Source organism: Hippocampus guttulatus, chromosome 6 (genome assembly GCF_054856545.1).
Source record: "Hippocampus guttulatus isolate MCC_2025c chromosome 6, RoL_Hgut_1.0, whole genome shotgun sequence".
Classification (NCBI taxonomy): domain Eukaryota; kingdom Metazoa; phylum Chordata; class Actinopteri; order Syngnathiformes; family Syngnathidae; genus Hippocampus; species Hippocampus guttulatus.
Window position 1 is genome coordinate 17,223,819 of NC_141266.1, and position 23,992 is coordinate 17,247,810.

At 41.5% G+C, this 23,992-nt stretch overlaps 1 protein-coding gene across 8 annotated transcripts; it reads left to right on the top strand.

Moving 5' to 3' along the window:
* The first annotated feature begins 30 nt into the window (after positions 1–30).
* On the top strand, positions 31–20,543 carry flad1 (flavin adenine dinucleotide synthetase 1). Of its 8 annotated transcripts, none has more exons than XM_086112589.1 (11): positions 12,362–12,415; positions 12,776–12,864; positions 13,410–13,554; positions 13,992–14,369; positions 14,759–14,872; positions 14,941–15,208; positions 16,206–16,353; positions 16,535–16,633; positions 17,953–18,142; positions 20,076–20,149; positions 20,244–20,543. In XM_086112589.1, the coding sequence occupies exons 2-11, from the start codon at positions 12,857–12,859 to the stop codon at positions 20,377–20,379; spliced, it is 1,560 nt and encodes a 519-aa protein (XP_085968715.1). In that variant the 5' UTR covers positions 12,362–12,415; positions 12,776–12,856; the 3' UTR covers positions 20,380–20,543. The 8 variants fall into 8 exon arrangements, with proteins under 8 accessions (XP_085968712.1, XP_085968720.1, XP_085968713.1 ...); XM_086112590.1 differs by having other exon boundaries at positions 12,386–12,411; XM_086112593.1 differs by lacking the exon at positions 12,362–12,415 and adding an exon at positions 12,449–12,679.
* The last annotated feature ends 3,449 nt before the right edge of the window (positions 20,544–23,992 follow it).

A 23,992-nucleotide genomic window follows, 5' to 3' on the forward strand; every position in this document is an offset into this window, starting at 1 on the left:
CCACCCCCCCCCCCCCCCGCAACCTCAGTTTAGCTGTGTACATGTGTATGCACAGCAGGATGCTCGCGCTGCACATTAGCTCTCCGCGGGGAGATGGAGATGTGGAATAAGTGAGGAAACAAGGGGCTGAAATGGGTGGGTCGACTGTCCAATGCGCCTCCGTTACTCATGTTTGGTAACCCGAGAAGCTGAGAATGAAAGAAAAGACAAAGAGACAGGATGGAGACAGTTCGCCCTCCTCGACGTAAGGTAGCGACACTGTGCGTGAGTGCTATTCTCTCAGGAGCGCGAGCAGCAGAGATTGCCGTTCAAGCGTGAGAAAGCAGTGTTGCGGAAAGCACAGGAAGTCACCCAAAGTGGTCCGCGGGAGTCCTCAAGTGACACGACAGGCACTGCAGTACCGCGACACAACCGGTGTGGCGTCTATCTGCTGAGATATAGGAAGTGTGTCAGAAAGGTTGCGAGACTGGTGTGACAAAATCGATATTTCAAACACAAACTATGACAATTCCCCTTTGCTGTGGGCCTGGTTGATCGACCAGCGCGCCTACAAATAGATCTTGCGGCTTTGGTTTTGCTCAGCGATTGGCATATTGCGCTATCAAAAAGTCAAAGCTGCTTGAATTTTTCACGAGGGCACATTTCCAATATGATCTCACTTTTATCAGAGTGCCAATTATCCCTCCTTGACAAATTCAAGGTGCCGTTACTATATTAACCCTTTCAGGGACGGCCGTGACTACAGTGGATGGCTTATCATGTTATCAGGTTACAGGGTGCATGAAAGGGTTAATATAACGAGCACATCAGCTCGTTTCTGCTCTGACGTGACTTCACAAATCGGAGAAGAGCACAGAAGTAGCGATTCATTTGTTGAAAAATAAGTACTGTATTTTCCGGACTATAATTCGCAGTTTTTTTCCTAGTTTGGCCGGTGCGATTTATACTCTGGAGTGACTTATGTGTGAAATAATTAACACATTCTATCATTTGACATGTTATTTTCACATTAAACCGCAAGAGGGGGCTCTAGGCCAGTGTTGATGCTTTCCACAGTCCCAAAAAAAAACAAACTACGATGACTCTGACGTCAGCGAAGTAGAAGAGGAAGCACCGCCTCTTCTACCTCCGAAGTTGGCAGAGTTGACACCGAGGATGAAGATTTCATTGGATTTAGTGATTTGGAGTGACACTGATGGTTTGGTAAACGTGTTAGCATGATCATTATGCTACAGTTATCTGAATAACTCTTAATATGTTACGTGAACATACCGGGCAAATTCTCAGTTCATTGTTTATGTGTCATGTAACGTTAGCATATCGTACTCTTATTCAGCCTGTTATTTTATTTTTATTTGCCTTCAAAGATGATATGTCTGTTCTTGGTGTTGGATTTTATCACATAAATTTCCCCCCAAAATGCGACTTATACTCCAGTGCGACTTATGTATGGGGTTTTTTTTTTGTTCTTTATTATGCATTTTATGGCTGGTGCGACTTATAGTCAGGAAAATACGGTAGTCTTAGCGTGGTACTAAAATTAGATTTTATTGAGAAAAACTCACTCATTTTCATTTTACATCAACGAATTGACCGAAATGATATGATGTTTAAATATAAAACAGACCGCATTCGATGGAAAAAATATTAATGAAACGTTTCAAAATAATATATTTTTGAGCAAACTCCTAATGTAGCCAAACTCTCTCCGTATAATTTCTTTTCCCTTTTCTGACCTCAAGAGGGGTCATCACGATGACCCATTTTGAAGACGTGGATGAAATCAAGATGGGCGTGAGAATGGAACTGTAGAAAATCCTGGAAGAATGCGCCCTTAAGAGCAGGAAGAGGTGGCAGAGGCGGCTGGTAAAATGTTTTAAGACTCCGGGGGCATTGCTTCAAGAGGAACATTTGATAGTTTGGTTTTGAAATATATTTTCTGTGACGCCAATCCTGGAACTTGTCTGCAGCTTGTAAAATCATTTTATGATATGATTGGTGAACTGTTTAGTGACTGGGGAAGATAGAAGTGCAACCTCACCCCCACCATACCTGTTAACTGTGAAACACATGACACACTGTGGCGACGAGTTGACCAAAACCAACATACGGTGACATATTATAGTGGTTTGTGATAGGACAGTGCTCTAAGGATGCAAATGTCGGTTATTCATATGCCAGGGAAGCCATTTCAAATCATTTTCAATGTAATCCATGCAAGGATACCCACCAAATGAGGTATCAAAAAGCGCTAAAAATGAATGATAACCACTTTGAAATAATCACATTTTCTGTTTAAAGTATGGCATTGGAACTATCTACAAGGCTAATTCAATTCTCCTGCTTTCATCAAGCAGCCCCTTTATTCGATTCGTTTATCATATTTGAAAGTGATGAACGGCAGGAGGGTTCTCTTAAATCCTTAAAACGCTCACTCATTTGACAAATTTACACATCGCAGGTGTACAAAAGGAGAAGTGGGGCTGAGCTGAAAAGAAAAAAAAGGAACAGGAAAAAGCTATGCGAATAAAGTAAAAGACACGGCAGGATTAAAGTCAGATCATTCTGAGAAAAACAAGTTACGATAATAATGCATTTAAACACATTTCAGGAAAATAATTTGGAATGTACAAGAAAATATAATTTGAACATCAACATTACCACAAGGCTGCTTCTTTTGTGGCCACAATTACGATGATCCTTTTTGTTTTTTCATAACCTCATTATTCGCCTAATAGGAATTTTTTTCCTCACAATCTTTTGACTTTATCATAAAATGTTTTTTTTTCCTCACAATCTTACAATGCATTCTCATAATATTTGATTCTTGTTTATTTATCTTATTTATATATATATATATATATATATATTTATATATATTTTTTTGCCTGGTAAAATTACAGTACAATGATTTTTTTTCTCAATGAACAACTAATTCTCATAAAATAATATGAATACAAAAAGAGTCTTGCAGGACATCACATTTTTTCTCATTAATAATGAAAACAATTTTAACCTGCTGAAACCAACATTTCGAGATTTACTTTGGAAAATTCAGACGTTGCAAAATTGCATCCCTCATGATACTCCGACTTCATGCACTTATTGCAAGTTTGTCTAATGGTAGTTTTGCAGTGTTGGTTCTTGTACAGGTGACATTTCTGTTAAATATTTGCCAAAGGCATGTTTAGCCAACCCTTTCTGCCACAGTGCGCCCTTTGTGTTTCTGCAATAGTGTGTGCCTTACCACATATTCCATTGGCTGCCTGTGAGTCTGTCACCCTAAAAACACCAAAGTGCACATGAGCGCAAGGCAGACAAACAGGCAAGTCGCCGAGCCAGTCAAAGCGCATGCGCCGCGCCGCCGCCTTTGCTGCCCCACGTGTGGCTTCTCGCCTCCCAGCATGCATTGTTCTCCGGTGGAACTGCGAAAAGTGGCGCCATGGGAAGCCGATCATTCCCGGAGATGTCATGTTAAGCGACGAAAGCGCAACAACTGAGCGGGTGAGAGTAAGAGAGTGAGAGGAAGCCAAAAAGCGCGACAGAGAGGCAATACTTCAGAAAGCGTGTCAGAACACGGGCTTTGGAATGATGGGAATTAACTGAAAGGAGCGCATGTGTAGGATGCTTCTGTTTTGGCACGCCCGACAACACACTGTCTCTGTGCGCGCAGGAGATGAGCAGCTGCAAAAGCTTGTCAGCATGAGATCAAACAGTTGTGAACAGCCCCGCATTAGAGAGCTGAGGCATTCATAATTCTCAGACCAATTTGAACAAGATGATCCGCGCTGTGCCGAGAGTCCATTTTATAACGATTCAGACTTTTTTTATTTTCTCATGATGACAATCTTAGGGTTCTCCTGCATGTGCCATTAAAACCGTGTTGTCAAACAATCAAGGAAATATGGTTCATAACATCACATTTTTAAACGAGCATCACGTCTGCTCTCTCTCGGTGGTGTACGCACACTCGCGGCAGGCCACGAGGCGCTCTAAAGCTGCAACCTGTGGCTCGAACAAAATAACAGATGTTTGAGGATGAATTTCCCATTAGTGACATACAAGTAATAGACTTGGGAATTCAAACATCAACATCGAGCTGTTTTGTAAGTTGGTGCAAGTCGGGAAGACCTGACTTTTAAAAGTACAGATCCATTCATTTTCCGAACCGCTTTATCCTCACTCGGGTCGCGGGGCGTACTGGAGCCCATCCCAGCTGTCTTTGGGCAGTAAGAGGGGGACACCATGAATCAGTTGCCAGCCAATCGCAGGGCACACAGAGACAAACAACCATCCACACCCACACTCACACCTAGGGACAATTTAGCGCGTCCAATCAACCTGCCATGCATGTTTTTGGAATGTGGGAGGAAACCCGAGTACCCGGAGAAAACCCACACAGGCCCGGGGAGAACATGCAAACTCCACACAGGGAGGCCGGAGCTGGAATCGAACCCAGTACCTCTGCATTATGAAGTCGACGTGCGAACCACTGGACTACCGGGCCGCCCAAAAGTTCAAATTGTAGGTTTTATTTTTGTCAGAATGTAACTTTTTATAGACTTCATTACAATTTTTAGTTTTCTTTAGTGTTAGAAAACTCTTTTTGTTTGTTTGTTTGTTTTTCTTGTAAGAAATTTGACTAGAGCAAAACCGTGGTAAAGAAAATTTGATTCGGCAGCCAGTCATTCAGCAAGAGAGCCCATCTGCCCAAACATGTGAGCTGGCTATTTTGGGTTTGCCCCCCACCGCACTCACACATCTCTATCTGCTTCCATCATTCCCTTCCTGCCTCTCTCCTCTTACATCGTCCCCCTCACTTCAAGCGCCTCGTGCTTCCCCAAACACCGGAAATCCTGGATCAACTCCGAGTCACAAATTTACCAAATTAAAAATTTATTTCAAACCTTAAAAAAAAAAATGTGGTGAAATTGTGATGGTTAAAAAACGACATCAACAACAAAAAAGTAGGTATCTCACTCACACATCTAAATAACTTTCTCGATTAGAAACGGAAGTGGTTAAATATGAATATGACACACTGAATATCTATGATTTCTGAAGTGATTTTTTTTTTTTTTGCATGTGTCACAAAAACATTTCATTGTCAGGCCTGTTGGTATGCTACATTTTGAAAGGGTAAATATTGTGCTAATTATTTTTGATTAACACACAGGAAAATCCCCAAATTGGACTGGATTATCAATCCACCCAGACATTTTCCAAACCGCTTATCCAACCGATATATAAACTAAAAACAAAATGGACTGAGCATTCCTCATTTTTCCTTGCAACATTTACAATTCGATTAACTAACACAATCAACATGGGGTTGAACCAGCTAGTTGACTTTACAACTAACTGCCAATGACGTTTTGGCATTAACATCGACACCTTGCTGTCAGCAATAGGTGAGAAGGTTGTTGTGTCTGTGCGGATAGTTAGCAGCGCAGCCTCAAGCACATGTAAATATTTGACAACAAATGAGGCCTGAGGCATGGCTACATAAAAAAAAAATGTGTCAGTCTATCCTCACGTATAATAAAAGCAGTGTTACACATGCCATCTGAAAAGATACTCCTGACCCGCTATGGTTAACTGACAGCATTCATGTTAGCTATCAATTTGCGTATTCACCAAATGCCCCCCACCGATTGACTCATCCAATCACAAATCCCACTAAATCGCCTTCACATCCTCACAGACAGTCAGAACATAGAGAAATTAAATACCGTATTTTTTGGACCATGAAGCGTATTTCAAATTCTTTAAATGTTCTCAAAAATCATTTTTGACACACATCATGAATTGTTGTCATGATTGTAGTCTCAAGAGATTCTTTTGTGGTATTCTATTGATCATTTTGAGCAATTTTACTGGATTAGGCGTTTACATCATCATCATGTTGTCCTAAGGAGAAACAGTTTGGAACATTGCAGGAGCTGCAAAAAAAAAAAAAAGCAGGGGACGGGAAGTACTTCTTCATTCCTGGTCGAGTATGTTTGTGTTTCAAGTTCTTCCATTGTAAGGCTACAATGCACCCACCATTTGCATGATGCTGCATTCTCTAATCGACACTATTAATCTCTCTACTTTGGAAGTCTTTTTTTATGTTTGTCGAAAATGCGGGTGGAGGTATTTTATCATCATTATCATACAAAGTAAGGTCAGGATGTTCAAGTTGTAATTACAATGAAGTCACATTCCACCAAAGTCCCAATTTAGAAGCAAATCCAACTTTATTGTTTTCCCCTTGCTAGGATTTGCATAATTTCTCCTCATCCTAAACTGTTCCGCCCGAGGTTTTTCCCCGCTTCATTATTGAGTCGCACCAACTTCCAGAAATATTTACAGATGATGAAAACAATTGCTTCCTTGTGGAAAAAGGCCCTTTCGTCAAAACATGCATGCACCGAGTGGACACTATATTCATGTCGCTTCGTTGGCGACATGTGTTCCTCCCTGTTCGCAGCCATTTTGTTATTGGAAGCAGTGCATGTCAGTGGTGAATGTGATTTGATCTATGGAAGCTGTTAAAAATAAAATCCTCGAGACTACTAAATTGAAATTAATTGATCATTAATCACCCAGCCACAATGACAATTGATTTTTAACATTTGATTTTAAAAATTGCCTGTGAGAGTTTAAGACTGCGTTGGATCTTAAAGGCTCCACTGTGCATCCAATTTAAAAGAATAAAAATGACACTCAGGCAGCAACTGAGCGGCGCTGGGGGAAATGCAGCTGCGGCTCATTGTTTGAGGTCAACGCGGACGACTGCGGGCTTCGACCTTGAAAACAAACTTGCATTCTGTCGCCACGATACACCCACGCCGACGGACGAATACATCAAATTGTATTACATCCTGTTGACGAGTCCTCAAGTTTATGGCAAGCAAGTCGCCGCCGTTTGCGATTGATGGCATCGCACTCTTACTCACAACTTGCCAAAAAGGAAGCAGAAAAGATCTCAAATGTCACACGGTCCCGTCAGTCAGGAGTCAGGAGGGAAACCTTCACTGATTGACGGATGCTCAATTGGACAGGTCCAATTTTAATCAAGTGGATTTTTGGATTGAGTCCACTTCTGCGTTCGAGTATCTCGAGATTGCCGCCTGTCTGTCTCCGTTGCTTTGGGCCTGTACGCCGTTTGTTTGACTGTTGACACATCCGAATCTCCCATTTTTTTGGGATCAGTTGTCACCTTCTTCATTTCATCAGCGTCGATAGTTTGACCGTATATAATATCACATCAGCGAGTGGTGTGGCTGACCCTGATAAGAGCCCCCGGGCTGGCTGCCTAGAGCGGCTTCAATCATCCTGTGTAACCTTCAGTCCCTTTCCAAAATATTTTGTCGGTCAACTCTTTGTGGTGAACTTAGCTGTGCTTTTGTCTCCATGGATACACGCAGCGGGAGTGGTGAAGCATAACCACAAGCTTACTGTTGGCTTGTGTACAGATTTGAGTTGACTTGCAGTCGTTGGTCTCAACCTGGAATATTCCATCCGTGCTATTTGGAAACAATAAATTCGGGAATAAACAAAAGGAGTTTCGATTGGGGAAGGGCATAATAAGCTAATTGATCTTTAAGAGTTTCGTGATTGTATGAAGCTGGGAAATTGTCTTGATGAGAGTTAAAATGGAGTGCATCGCTTGTTACTCATTGATTCGGTCTCAACCAGTAGGCAAACAACCGTTCACATTCATACCTATGATCAATTTACTCTTCAGTTAATCTAATATGCATGCTTTTGGCGTATGGGAAGAAACTGGAGTCTCCACAAGCAGAGGGAGAATATGCAACATACATAGGACAGCCTGAGCAGAGATTTGAACCCAAATCCATCCACTTGGTGAATCAAATAAATGTAAATACCGGTACCCTAGTTATGTTACCTAATGCCTAAATAATCCTGCAGCTGCATCTTCAAATCTACAACGCTCCAAAGCGTACAATTCAGAAACTGAGACGATTTGGGGAAGAAATATATCCCCCAAGGTGCATAAAAGTGTCAGCGTTGAACATCAGCATGCTAGCTTAGCTCAGCAGCGCTTCAGCAATGATTAAAAGAGTAGCTGTGAATGTTTTTTTTTGTGTGTGTTTGTTTGTTCCTTCAGCTTTTTGCGACACTCATCCCAAAAGACAGACCAGCTTTCAAAAATGGGTCCCGACAGTCAAGTCAACTGCCCAACATGAGCTTCCCGTGCTAGCTTGCAGCGCACTGGCAGCCGATTGGCTAGTTGTCATAAAGTGGATATAAAAAGTCTAGACATCCCTGTTCACGTGCTAGGTTTTTGTGCCAGAAAGTTGAAATAAATAAATAAATAAAAAATTAAAAAACCGTCGATGTGTCAATGCGTGTTTGGGGCAAAGAGGCGTGCTAACTTCCAGTCTCCAGGCAAACACAGTGGCAAACAATTAGCAGCCTCAAACTCTTCAAATATTACCCACCCATTATTCCCTGCTGGAATTACGTAACGTTGCATTAAATGCCATAATAAGTTTCATATCTGCAGTTATCCAAATTTCAGTGCAAAGAATCCATATTTCATTCTCAGTTTCACAGTGCATGCAAATCTGTGTGTACTCAAGACTTGCAATGCTTAATCATCTTTCTTTCCATCTCTTTTGTAATACCAGGTTCAACGTCTTAAAATAAAAAACAGAGCTGAATCGCTGAACATAATAGGAAGCGCTCTCCCTTTTATCTTTTCAAAAGTAATAACCGCGGATGAAATATCAGCATTGAAAAAGACCAACATCAAAACTGTTGAAAATACCCTATGACACAACCTACGGTTATCACACTTTGAAAGAATTTCCATCAGATGGCATCCCAGTAGCTTGAAACATACGGACAGCGGAAACTTGTACGGTACTTAACCTTTCCGCCGGAAATTTTTAATGTGTTGCTGCGCTTACGGTCTATTCTGAACGCAGCCACATCCCCACCAAAGAGGGTGTGCACTGTTGACTTGTGCAACAAGATATCTGTTGTTTATTTTACTTAAACTCTTGAAAACATCTTTATTTTTATTTTTTTTGTTGTACATTAATGGTGAGAAAGTTGTGAAATGATTTATCTCGGTCTCCTTATTAACATCACAAAAAAATATTCATGCGACAACAACTGATTACATCCTTCGCCTTTTTGATGAAAGTTACAAGTGTCTTTTTGTCATAATGGATTATTATTATACTTATTCATACAACGGCGTGTCCTTTGAGATGGATATATATGTATATATATATATTTTTTTCTCTTCAGGCTGGATCAATACAAGAGTTCCCCGGTGGTAGTGATGTAATGCAAATCAATAACAACACAGGTTTGGCCCTTAGAAATGTATGAAAACACATTCTCACACTTTCATGGTGCCTTTAACGCTTCTGGCCAGCGCTTGCCTGACAGCGTCAACCAAAACTAAATGTTTTTCTAACTGACAGGATGAATATAGACACCGAATTCTGAGGCAAGAAAGTGGTGACTGTTATGTTCCTCTTTTTCAAGTGAACTCAAACCAGCCAATGCCACTTTGATTGTAAAACAGTACACTATTCCTATTTGTTGAATTGTGTCTTCAAGTTCCTTAAATTGAAAGAAGACGTGTGTTCAGGCAGAAGCACTTTTTTTAAAACAAAGAATCCTGTATGTATTTCAGATGAAGTTGCTTGTAGATTTTTCTCATAAAATGTGGTTCTCCCCTACCTGTGAGTATCAGCGGAACCACAAATTTTCCACTTTGAAATATTTTTTCTATAGCCTTGATCTGAATTACATCAACTTCCTTTTTGCAGTTACTTTTCTTTCACGTGGTTCAGTGTGCAGTAAAGTCCGAAAAATTATCTAATTGTCATTTTCTCCCCCTGAAATATGGTGAATGAGATTGTAATTTTTTTAAAACAAGCACAAGCAATAAATCAATTATACTATAAATACATTTTTGTCTTACACTAAAATACAGGCAGATAAACCATGAATTAATATGAAAGACAGTTTATCTATTTGAATTAGAGTTGTAAACATACATACAATTCTACTAAACAAGAGTGATGTCAACATAAATCAGTAAATCGTAAATCAGATTAGAATAATAATGCAAACAAATCTGTGGCTTGATCATTTCAACTTTTCATATTTCATTAAAACAAGTAAAAATGTGAAGTGCGCTTCTTTCGGACTGGACTTATCTCGATATCCATAAATAATTGCAGCCCTTGCAATTTGAACAATACAATGCTGATTTCAATGCGATGAATTGTCCAGCCCTAAAACTGTTCCAAAGATGTCAATAGGTCAGGCTGTGGTATCAATGCCAGAGTATCGGTGCATTTTTATAAAGCGCAGTGTGTAGATTTATAGTGTTGGTATCCCTTGTGACATCAGTAATTATTATTCAAACACAGCTTCACCTGATCACGACTCCACAGCTTGGTTTTTCCAAAAAAAAAAAAAAAAAAAAAAACCCCAAAAAGCTAATAGTTCACAAATTCTGTCATGGTATGTACACAAGATCATATCGAACTCATTCGTCTCTGTTTGTGAATGGAGTTGCATTTGAAATATTGTACAAGAAAACTCTTTTTCAACTCTGCTCTGACTGGCTTGAGCGCAATAATGGAAAACTCGGGCCACTCAATTGACTTGCCACTGACTAATAAAATCCTGACTCGTCTAGCGTGAAAGGATAATGCGGTTAAATGCAGTGACTTCAACCTTCAATGCAAATGACAGCTGAAAACTTGAACGTTTTAGCCCGCCTGAGTCATTTTCACGGCGACCAGGTGGCCATTACTGGCACCCACAGAGCGGAACTAACTCAAGTGTGTGGACATGCACAACAACCGCTGCACATTCCGAGTCCAGAAAAAGTGTCTCGAAAGAGAGAGAGCGAGCGAGTGAGAGAAGTGGTCAACTTTGAACTCACCAGCTCTCTTCCTCCTTATGGCTCTTCCTGCCCGCAGAACTTCCGCCGCCGTTGTACACACTCACGTCTAATATCATGAAATGGGGACAGCAGGTGGAAGGTCGGAACGTCCACCAACTTTTTTTATTAAGTTCATAAGAGATGTGACTTCTACTTCTTTCCTCTCGCTTTTCTGCCCCCGCCCCTCCCGGCGACTCCCCTCCCCCTTCCCTTCCTCCTCCCTCCTCCTCCCAACACGGTCACAACTTCCGCGAATAAGGGCCTGACGTCATCAGCGCGCGAGTGCGTGTGCGCGTGCGCAGCGTACACCTGGTTGAACAGGCAGGTTGCGTAATAGCAGAACTCCCATCGCGCACTTCATTGAAAATGCGAACAAGACTTGCACAACAAGGAAAAAAAAGAAGACATTGAAAGTTTCCATTTGCTTTAGGGTCCCCGCAGACTAAGCACATCTGCTTATCGTCATTGTTCATCTTGATTTTCAAATTTGCTGTGAATGGTGGCATTTTCATCTTTTTCAAATCATTAATTTGGCGTCCAGACGTTCAAAATTAGCACTGAAATCACAGCATATAAACCCAAATATCCCAAATCGTTGAATCTATTTATTTTCAATTAAAACACACATGTTATGTGTATAAAATACATACAGTGTAGACTGTAATCTATTTTGAGGGGTATTCTTAATAGATAAAAAGTTCAGTCAAACAATATGACTATTTTGATGTTTAAAGGAATTGCAGTATATAGTGTCAGCAAAAGTGGTCAAAGTCTTGAAAGATTGACTAATTCAAGTTTAAATTTAAAAAAATTATTAATCTTTTGATAGATTATTGAAATTTGCAGTGTGGATACGCATATGGTTCATTTTATTTTTAGCACGGTTAATTAAAATCCATAATATATTTTTCCTGCAAATATTTATGATAATTCATCTTTCTTCATTTCAATTTTAATATAAAAGTTCCATATTGAAGCCAGCTCGCTGAGGATGAACATGATCAAGTTTCACATTGCATGCATTGCGCCATCCGCAGGCCTCGCAAATTACTCCAGACAGAACAATGAATATTCAGAATATCGAAATCGATGTAGTAGCGCCTCCGACCAAAAGAGGCGCTCAAGGTTAATCAAGTAAAATAAGCACGAATGTAGTAGTCATTGTTCGAAAGCAATCTGTCATAACTGGGGTTGGTCTAACGAAATGTTAATTAGTCACAAGTCAGAACTGTTGCAAATAGTCTTATGGTCGTCTTATATAATTATAATAATTTACAAGTCTTCGCTTCCATAGTCCTCACATGAACGGAAGACCGGACCTTTGTTGTTTACTTCCGCATTTCCATGCTAAGACCCGCCTTCGTGAATTTGATTGGCTTCCTTGCAAAAAAGACCCTTGCTCTTTCTTGATGATTGGACACGGCAATGTTATGTCAGTTGAATGACGTGACGCAGCTGGCTCGGCAAGGAACACATGCGACGTCAGTAAGTTTTGTATTCATTGAGTATATTTAGGAACTCTGAACACATATATGACAGTTCATTTTATTACTCGTGAGCAAAGTGAGGTATAAAGCGCTTCAAACGAAACAAAATGACAATTTATAAATTGGCGTGCCCATTGCTAATATGCTACCTCTGGCTCGTGTAACTCGGCGCAAGGAGACAGATTACACGAGAAGCCATTGAAGTCACACTGGAGTTGATGTTCGTCTAGAAAGTAACCCTAAAGTGCCAACAATTCCAAATGTAGGAGCCCAAGGAAAAAACGTCATAATAGATCTGATTCCTGATCATATAGGTGGCACAATTTACTTCTATTCCCTTCGATGTCTCTCTTCCAAGGTTCTTCTTTGTAGGATCCGTTAAGAAACGCAAGGAGGGCTGAGCTGTTTAATAATTACAGACACTCCCGATGGATTCTTCATGTTGATGTAAGATTCAAATTCCATGTCGTACATACACTAACTGGCCTCAGCATTAGGTACCTCACAGCACTAATCAAACGAGATCCAGTACAGGAGATGCCTACAAAACTATTCGGTGTTGAAGGGCGCTTACTGCGGTGAGTGCATCGTAACGAGAGGCGTTTCGAATAATTTGGCCCTCTCGTGTGTCTCAGAACAACCAATTGTGAATCTGTGAGATGCTATTGGAGCTAAATTAGGTGACCAAAATACAGTGACGGGCCCTCTTCGAATCCCACCACTCTCATATTGGAGTTATAGAAACCATTGTACAAAAATACTCAGAGAGAACATGCTAACTCCACACAGGAAGGCCAGAGCCGGGATCAAACCCACGACCTCTGCACTGGGACGTTCACGCACCGACCACTTGGCCGCCCCTGCAATAAAGAACCACAAACATAAATACAGTTGTGTTCAGGCATAGCTTTTGTATTGAATCTCACTAAATCACGGGTGTGTACTGTATAAAATGAAAGTATGCACTCACATGTTCCTGTTGTGTCTTGTAGCCCAGGTTTTTTGAAGCTGAGTCGGCCGGTGGTGCGTTTGAGGAGACTGGCAGCTCAGCTGGGCAAAGTAGCGATGTCCACCGCCGCAGCTAATGGAGAGGCTCCTACTGCGGCCATCCTCATCATCGGAGATGAGATACTCAAGGTGAAGCTCCAGAGGAACAGAGGTTGGATCTTTTAGAATTGGCTTCCTGCAACGTTCCTAAAACTTGAAGACGACATTGTCCAGAGGTGGTAACGTGAGAATGTATGTGCCCATTTAGCTGGTAACCAGTTCAGCATGTACCCAGTCAGCCGGGATAGGATCCATCTCATGTATGGCCTTCATGAAAAAGGATGGATGGATATTACCCTATTTGATCAGCGTTTTACAACTGAGAATCTGACAGCTGTTCTTGGATTCTAAATAATTCCCCATTAATTATTTTACAAGACATGATTGCGACACATCTTTGAAAGTCCAATGTCATAATGTCAACCCCCCCCCCCCCCCCCGAATGTTTGAATTTGATCCAGCAAGACCGTGAAGTCATCATTTAAGTCATGGTCTCTGACAGCCATCTTTGATCTTGTCTCTCTCAGGGCCACACGGTGGACACCAACAGCGCCTTCCTTACGCGAGCATTGCGGAAGCTCGGCGTGTCCGTGCAGCGCATAACAGTCATCCCGGACATCCAGGAGGTCATCGCCAAAGAAGTGGCTCTCCTTTCTTCCCAGCACACCCACCTCATTACTTCCGGAGGCATCGGGCCCACCCATGACGACGTCACCTTTGAGAGCGTTGCTATGGCCTTCCAGGAGGAGGTCTATCCCCACCCTGAGCTCTCACGGCTGGTGGAGGAATTCTTCGGGGTGGTGGACAAAGGCAGCCCAGCCATGAAGATGGCCATGGTGCCCAGATCAGCCAAACTCAACTTCGGAACAGATGCTCAGACAGGAAAACCTCTCCGCTATCCCTTGGTGGGTGATCACTGGATGTGTAGTTTTGCATACTTGCCTCTGCATGCATGCGTTTGTTAAAAAAACACAAACAAAAAACCCCATAAAACATAAGAGGGACTTCGTTTCAACATTTTTTTTTTTTTTTTACGATTGAGGTTGAACTTATCCTTCCACAGTGAGAAAATCATCTTACCCCCAGCTTTGCATGCTTGTTGACAGAAATGCAGGTCGATGCTTCTTAAAGTGACAGTGTCATATTTGTTTCAGGCCTCTAATTATATTCCAGCCCAACATCACACCCAGCAATTGTTTTTAACCAATCTTGTGGTTGATGATGTAAATCACGAGTATCAAATGATTTTTTAAAATTACAACCAAAGCCATTATGCTTTGTTTTTTTTCTACAGGTGAGCGTGCGTAATGTATACATCTTCCCAGGGATCCCATCTCTCATGGAAAGAGCCTTTCATGGGTTGGAGCACCTCTTTGCGAGTTCAGGAACCACGTTTCACACTCGTGAGGTAAGCCTAATGATCTAATCTGTTTCCAAATAATAATATCTGTTCTATAAATCCGGATTTGTTTTTAGGTGTTTGTGGCTGAGGATGAGGCCGGGATTGCCCCCTTGCTCACCAAATTGCAGGCCTCCTGGGGCCACAAGGTGGCCCTCGGCTCTTACCCTGACTGGCTGAGTAACTACCACCGAGTCAGGCTGGTCCTGGACTCGGACAGCCAGGAGGAGGTGGACAAAGCTCGGGCACAGCTGATTGCGGAGCTGCCTAAGGGAAGCGTGGTGCCATTAATGAAGGACCCGGTGTCCATCGCCACTGCTGAAGTGTACATGTTGGCCAACAGCGGTAAGAGAAATAAAGCAGCGGGCGGCACCAACCTTTTTTCTTTTTTTTTTGCGCCATGGACCATATTCACAGGAAGTAATATTTGAAGGAGGGCATCAATACAAATGATTAAAAATGCAACTCATCATTACTTTCAATGTACTTGTGATTATAGCGAGCCCTGCATTTTTTTTCTGCAACACGCCCGTCACCTAGTCAATCACAATGCCCAATTTCCTTCTGATTGTCACCCATAATGTTTTAAAATTTAAAATAATTTTTACACATCATTTTAATAATAATAATTATTACATTCCATATGTCATATTAAACTGCAGTTTACTGCGATGTACCAGATTTTATACATTTTAAATCGAGGCTGATTTCTGTAGTCCTCCATGAAAGGAGAAAAGGAGACGGAGTGTCTTTGCGTTGAATCAAAATAGGACACCTGCAAATATTTGCTTTTACTTTGGAAAACAATTCTCTGCATTTTTACAGATTTTTCACACATTAGGGACCAACCAAATCACTCACTGAATCATAATTAATGCTCATTTTTTTCCCACTTTCAATTTGAAATAATGTTCTGTTTTTGAATCACAGTTGTTTTATGTGATCCCGCAATTAATTGAAAAAAAATAGATGACAGATCATTATTAAAATAATTGTCATATCCTTAATTTTAAATAGTCGTGAAATTGTTTCCATTTTTATTTTAGCCTTTTTATTATTTTTTTTTTTTTGCATGACATGTTTACTTGTAAATTTTAAAAAATTGTAAACATGCATGTAACTCGTCATCGGTGGGGGGGCACCGTAAAGAAAGTCACTGGTCTGGCTCCGCAGACGTCCCATGGACTGGTACTGAAAGCTCACCCAATGACAAAGCATTTTAACTTTTTAAACCTAAATGAAAACCTCTGTTGAGATGTAAGGGCGAGAGCGAGAACATCGGTAATACAAAACGCACCGGCATTTTTGAATCATCTCCCGCGGCGGGTATCCTTCCCTGCAGGCACACCGCTGGGCGAGAAAGTTGCGTCCGCGCTGAAAACAGTCGAGGCGGCGCTGGATCAGTATTCCATGGAGGAAGTCTGCATCGGCTTTAATGGCGGCAAGGACTGCACAGCGCTGTTGCATCTCTACTACGCGGCGCTGAAGAGGTAAAAAAAGGAGTGCCGAAACACTGAGCTGTAGACAAGACAAATGATCTGAGACGTGAGATGAAATGAGAATTCTGAAAGGAAAACATGACACCGGACACATCCGGGAGATAGTGACGAGAAATCTGTGCCTTGTTATTGCTGTTATTTCTTTGATTTGATGTCCCATTTCTGCTCTCAGGCGCTACCCCGACAGTAAAGACAAGGTGAAAGCTCTTTACATTCGCATTGTCTCTCCATTCTCCGAAATGGAGCGGTTCCTTCAGGATACTATAAAAAGGTGAAGTCATCAATCTCCTCTCAAGTACTTCCATACACTGCATTCAAACTGACAGTGGTGGTGAGGTCGACCGCAATCCATTCTGTGACTTGACTCAAAACATTTCCTCCTTGAGGTCAGTTATATTTGGAATGATTGGTTCCAGATGAAAAAAAACCTTGATTACGGCGTGTCCTCGGTTTAGGATGGCACAAAAATACGACGTTTAGGGGTTACGAATGGCGTACTGAACTAATTCCCATACCGGCGTGCAGTAAGGGTACTTTATCATGAGGCTCAAGAAGGCACACTTATGCCATACTTGCTCTTTTTCATTTGATTTTTAAAAAAAAATTAATTATGGCCGAGGAGTGGTTCATACAAATATTTACAGCAAAATTTAGGATAGTGATAAAAGACGCTGCGTTCCATTTTCGGATTACGTCCCCTCCTCCAAAACATCGGGCTATATTCTCACAATTGTGCATGTGTTTTGTTTGCTTTTTTAAACACACCAGCCATGCACACCTTCAAGGTACGCCAATTGTGCCATAATGACTTCACACACCCACCACGCTAAACCGGCTCCAGTGCGCGCAACGACCAAAGAGGGTTGACTCATTGAAATCTGACAGTGGCTGAAATTTCTGTCGAGAGGAGTTTTCCTGAGACTACCATCTCATCTGAGAATGCCATCAAAATCCATTTGGAAAATATGTCACATTTTGATTGTGAAAATAATTTTCGGAGCCACGATGGAAGTTAATCACCCATCGCCTTATGACCGAACGCATCACGTATCGCTCATGTATGGAGCGGCGAGTACGCTACAGCCTTCACCCGCGCTAACCGAGCAGGAAACTAAATTAAAACAATGTTAGATTGTCATGAGAAGCTTAATGCTGTCTCTGATTTGTCCAGAGTGCGCGACTGGTGGAAAGTGCTGATGGCTCACGTGGTGTCATGTTTTTACGATGACATTTTTTTTTTTGTCTTTTTAACTGACCATTTACACTTTCGGCACCACTGTTCAGAGGGATGCGGGTTTGAATCTCTAACTCCACATACTCTGGCTTCCCCACACATTCCAAAAACAGTTTCGAGTCTCTGAAAATTAAATTGCTCATAGGTGAGAATGTGTATGTAACTGGTTGCTTGGCTGGCCACCGGTTCAAGATGTACCCTGCCTTGAGCCCAAAGTCAGCTGAGATAAGCTCGAGCTCGCCCGTGGCACAAATGAGAACAAGCGCGACTGTCGAAGAACAAACGCGACACTGTTTTTCCTATCTTTTGCAAACTAAACTTATCAGTCTCATTATCTGGCAACGCTCCTCCCTCAGATACGACTTGGATCTGTTTTCTGTGGAGGGCAGTATTCGGCAGGCGCTAAGCGAGGTGCAGGAAAGGAGGCCCGAGCTGAAAGCCGTCTTGATGGGAACCAGGCGGAGTGACCCTTACTCTCACACGCTAACCCCTATGTGTCCCACTGACCCCGACTGGCCGTCCTACATGAGAGTCAACCCTTTACTGGTCAGTGACGCACCCAACACAAATACAGTTGAACAGCATTGCATCGTCTAATGAAAAGCATGGAGCTCCAAATTTACATCTTTGTGTTCTGTTTTTTTTTTTTTTGTATTTCATATAAAAACAGAAAGCGAAATCATTTTTATTGGATAGCAATGATACAGTATTTGTGCACATTTACAGTAAGTCTCATCAGGAAATTGTCAGGTGGGATCTTGTTACATATCTTTCATTGGATGAAAATATACCTCGGGTTACTATGTTACTCTTTCAATGCCAGCCAGTTTAAAAAAAAAAAAAAAGACAATGTATTGCATGCCCGCCAACGTCAAGCATTCTGACTGATATTTGACCTACCAAGAATATTGATTTATATGTAAACATAGAAACTACTAGATAAAAGATTATATTGTCTTCTTTTATCACGCAAAACCGTATTCAATTTGTTTAATAAACCGCAGTAGAACATGGGTTGGGTTCACCCAAGACTGTCTGTCTTGTGTATTTCTGTACTTAGACTTAGCCGAAGATGATTTTTTTTGCCATCGATATGCCTCAAAGATTCTACTATATTCTAGATCAGGGGTGCCCAAACTTTTCGGATCAAAGATCTACTTTTCGATCAACTAACCTCCCGGGATCTACCCTTACCGGCGCGCGCACACACACACACACACATACACACACACATGCGCGCACGCCATGATGAGAAACAGCCTGAAACTGAGAGGCATGCGACGCACTTTTGCAGCTTGTTAACTATCGTAGCTCACACGTACCGTTTTAAAGTGCTTCCCTGGACCCGCCTAGATTCCAATTCCTTGCCAGTGCCCTCGGTGAATTGTACACGAAGCAAACTCTGAATGAGAATAATGACGATAAAAGATAGAGCGCAACAGCTCTGATCACAAGCTGCAATTGCAGACTGCTGAGCGCTAACAACTTCCGGTGACGTAATCACAAGCCACCGTAAATTCAAGATTTACCTGCTTTATTTTATTTTTTAAATATTTTTTTTGTGAAAATGAGACTGATAAGATGATTAGGGTGCAGCGTACATAAACATAAAAAAAGATGTTACTAACATGTACAAAGTTTTTTTTTTTTTCTCCTCGACACTCTTTGGTTCTACTTGGGACCTGTCTTAGATCTACAGGTAGATCAGGATCAACGTAATGGGCACCCCTGTTCTAGATTCTATACAGCAAAAAAATATATATATGCAGAAAACTATTTTTTGGTGAAAGGGTATATTTTATGCACAACAGTGACTATGCTATTATTTTTTGCTTAAGTGATGCCTGAAACAGAATCGCCATTTTCCTCTTTAAAATACTAACAGCAACAATGAGAATATACTTTTAAATAGTGCAAATACAAATATCACAGGTGTAACAATTTTACATTTCACAGACTGTTTGCACGCTATTCTGTAGTAGTATGCATCGTGCCATGCCTGCGTGTTTGTTTTACATGACGTAATCGTTTCTACTTCTAAATTTCAATCAACTCTGTCATGTTTTCTCTTTTCTGACACGCTTTGTCGTAGATTTAACGTGACAATTACATGCTGCTTGTAGCAGTCGAATTTCCAGAGATTCGCCATGTTTTCGACATTGTTTTTGATGCATGCTCTCTTTCAAAAGAGACCCAACGCTGCTATCTGCTGGCACTAGACAGTGTTTTTACTTTCCCATCTTAATGATCAAACCAGTGACTTTTTCTGCCCCCAGTCACAGAAATAAAAAACCGTAGCTGACGCCAATTAGCATCACAGGTGCTCCTTGTTCGAGTTCCTGTTGACGACATTTCATGTGAACGGTGCTCAGAGTTAATATTGTCAGTGTGTTATTAAAAAAAATAAAATTCAAATGTTCTTACGCACAGAATGATACATCAGTTCTAATCCATTAAAATGTGACTTCTTTCAACACAGGACTGGACTTATCACGACATATGGTCCTTTTTGAGGACGTTATACGTTCCCTACTGTATTCTGTATGATAAAGGGTAAGAACACACTCACCCTGCATCCATTGTCTCCTCCATTTAAATTCACATCTTTAACTGCATGATTTTTTTTTTTCCCCCTACTACGGTGTAGGTACACGTCACTGGGCAGCATGGACAACACGTGTCGAAACGCGGCACTGCAGGTGGTCGATGGCAGAGGGGTAAAGCGCTACCAGCCAGCCTACCTATTAGAAAATGAAGAAGAGGAGCGGAACTCTCGTGTCTGACACTTTCTCGCGTGGACGTGTTTTTTTTTGTTGGTTTTTTTCCCCCCATTCAGTCGATGAAATAGCCGGAAAAGAAGACTGTGTTTGCGTAATTACGATTGTTTTTGTGTTATTGATCCATCAGCTTTTTCGCTGCTGAATAAAGCATCAATCAAGCCGTCTTATATCAATGGTCACGTGACTATTTCAACATACACTTCATTGATTTAGCATGAGTGTGAACTGATTTGTCCATCCATTTTCCGAACCGCTTGATCCTCACTAGGGTCGCGTGAACTGATTTGTCTCGCCATTCAATCCTATAATTTGCAGAGAGGGGTGGCTGCCATCACTGCATAACGCCTGTCGAAACAACAGTTCCCTCGCAAACAGGGATTAAGCCACCACAGCGTATCATACGTACACACGGATGATGTTCAAATATCCTTTTTTTTTTCCTAGACAACGTGCGTAAAATTAAATGTGCCCAAAACTCTAGTTAAAATCAAATAATGAGCAAGTACATCAAACTAAAATGTAAATGTAACACTCATGCTCCCATTATTATTATTATTTTTTTTATGATTTGAGCGAATGATCTTCAAATCACACTGTTTTGGGGTGGGGGGGTGGTTCTGTCTCATACGAATGCAGAATATGCCTATTGTGACTATGACAATTGAGGGTGGAACTCAGGCAAGTATTGCTCTATTTAAAAACTTAGGACTCATCGCGCAACTTGTTAGTAAAGAGACCATCAACAATTTTAGTAGCTCATTGCGGTGTTATCGGCGACATCCGAAGATCCTGTTAGTTCCACCCAGAACAGATGTTCACCACTCTCCATCCAGGCTGCAAATGACTGGTATGTGTGTGAAGCTGCCACTGGCTATTTTCACAAATCTGGGTCACACTTATTATGTAAATTAGTCCCACTGTTACATTACACAGTTCAGCACATCTTTAGCTCTTGGATACATTTTCAGAAACTGGCAGATCAAGGATTTACTTGGTCGTTTAATTTCACTCTTGATGGGTGGCCAGTCACTTTCAAGACTGAACTATTTCTACACGAGTGATTAAAAACACGTCTCATGATATGTCTCCTTTAAGTAATCTGCATAGTTGGGGGGGCAGTACTATACATTAAATTACCACCTTAATAAAACACAGAGACAACAAAACTATCACTGTCCATCCATTAATCAAATTTGTAAAAACCTCAATGAACCTATCATGCATATTTTGGGCATATGGAAGATAAGATAAGAAAGAAAACCTTTATTAGTCTCGCAACGGAGAAATTCCCAATTCACAGCAGCAAAGTTATGAAAGGAAGAAGTAGACCAACAAAATATAGGAGCTGCTGGAAAGGCAGCCACTCTCGCGGCGCCATTTTGAAGTCAAAACAACAAAAATAACACAACACAACACATAGGATACAGACAGTTGTGCAATCTACACCACTTTTCTGCATACACTTTGTTGTCTGAAGCAGTTATAGATGAAAGAGGAGAGGATCAAATACCTAACTGTGAAAAATGGATCCATTCTCTAATTTTATCCAGTTAGACTATTGCAGATCGCTCTAAAAAAAAATCACTTTCTCGCCTCCCGCTGATTTAGAATGCAGAAGGAAGCTACCAGTAAGCCTCGAACTGAATTAAATAGATGACACGTATCACCTCAATAATCATCATTTTATTGGTTTGACGTTTCTTTTAGAATTGATTTAATAATTTTACTGACCTATGTGAAAGAAAGTATGGCTCAGGCTCTTTTCACCCAAAGCATCCTCGGGTAAGGGTCTTGAATTTGTTTCAAAGTCCCGGTTTAAATCTAAAGGTAGGACATTGTCCATCAGAGCGCCTCGACCTTGGGACGTCCTTTCCCAGGAGCTGAGATACCCGAAATTGGTGACAGCGTTTAAATCACTCACCGAGCGGTGAGCGGAGTGTCAAACTCAGGTCCTGGAGGGCCGCTGTCCTGCATGTTTTGCAAGTCTCCGTGTTGCAACACACCTGATTCAAATGATCAGATCATCAGCAAGCTCTGCGGAAGCCTGACATTGAACCTGTTCATTTGAATCAGGTGTGTTGCAGCAGGGAGACTTGGAAAACGTGCAGGACAGCGGCCCTCCAGGACCTGAGTTTGACACTCCGCTCACCGCTCGGTCGCTTGGCATCAGTTGGATTTGTTGGGTTCTTCATATGATCGACAAGAGTGGCAGCAGTGAGCTTATTTTGGGTGTATGCTTTTCACTCTTGTCAAAGCCCTTTGTAAACACGGTGCCCACACACACACGTAAACGCGTACACACGTGCACGCACACAAACACACACACACACTGTGCTGACAACCTCGTACTTGTAATTCACGCGGCGGCCCTCACGGGCGCGTTGTCCTCACGTTTTCTATTTAGCACCGTTGATGACAATAAATTGGCTTGACTCACTCGAGACACGATTGAATCCAGGAGGATCGATCCGCTCTCTGTCGTGTGGCATGCTGGGATCGAGAGCAGCCCGGGTTAAGAAAGAAGGGGGCTTCGTGGGGGACGCCGCCGGCCTTCACACACGCACGCACACACACACACACACACACACACACACACACACACGCAACCACACACGAGTGGGCCCGCGATGATCATGGACAAGGCTCGTTGCGTGATTAAGAGTTCAATTACTTATATATATATATGTGTCTATGTGTGGGTGTGTGTGTACATACATACATAAATAATACACACGTGCACACACATCGTGGCCTATGTAGCCCTATAATAAAGCTCTCCAAAACACTGAACATAAAATAACAAGAGAACACATTTGATATATACTGTATATAATTGAACGTGAGGTTAAAAAAAATATATACAGTATATATATATATAATTTTTTTCTGTAAACCTAATACGAAATAAAGCCGTATACGCCAGCTAATCATGCATAGCTTCGTGTTGCAAAAGTCGACTAGATTAACGCTAACGCAACGCAAAATGCTAAAGACAAGCTAATGAATAGCATCTCAAAACTTTAAATCAGTATTTAAACGCTAATATGTACCCCGACCCTGGAGAGCAATGTGCACGCAAATAAAGCAGCGCATATACTGTACCTCTGGGGAAAGCGGAATCCGATTTTGGAGTTTCATTCAAATACAACACTTGAAGTGTAGGTACACTTCAAGTGTTGTATTTGAATGAAACATAGTCCTTGTTCAGTAAAAGTTTCTTTTTTTTGTATATTTGATTAACATACAATATCATAATTGCAAAAATGCAAAGGTAATCTATCATATTGCTACTCACTATCGGGAAGTTTTCAAATATAATCTAAGGACAATGTCCCCAATATTCACCTCGATGTTTTTTTCCCCCCTGGGCAACAGTACGCATGAATAACAGTTGAGCAAAGTCGACTTGGTTGTCTTTTGCCATTTACTTGCTTTTCATTGTAATCACAAGTCATTCCTTCCACGTTGTCAACTAAATCAACGGCATGTTTGTCCTGCCGTCTCACCTCCTGGGCTGCTTGGCCTCATTAGGCCTGATGCGTTTCAGCCCCATCAGCCTCGCCCTTCCCTTCTCCTTAGAGTCAACGCACTCTTCTTGTCACCACTGCTTTTCCCC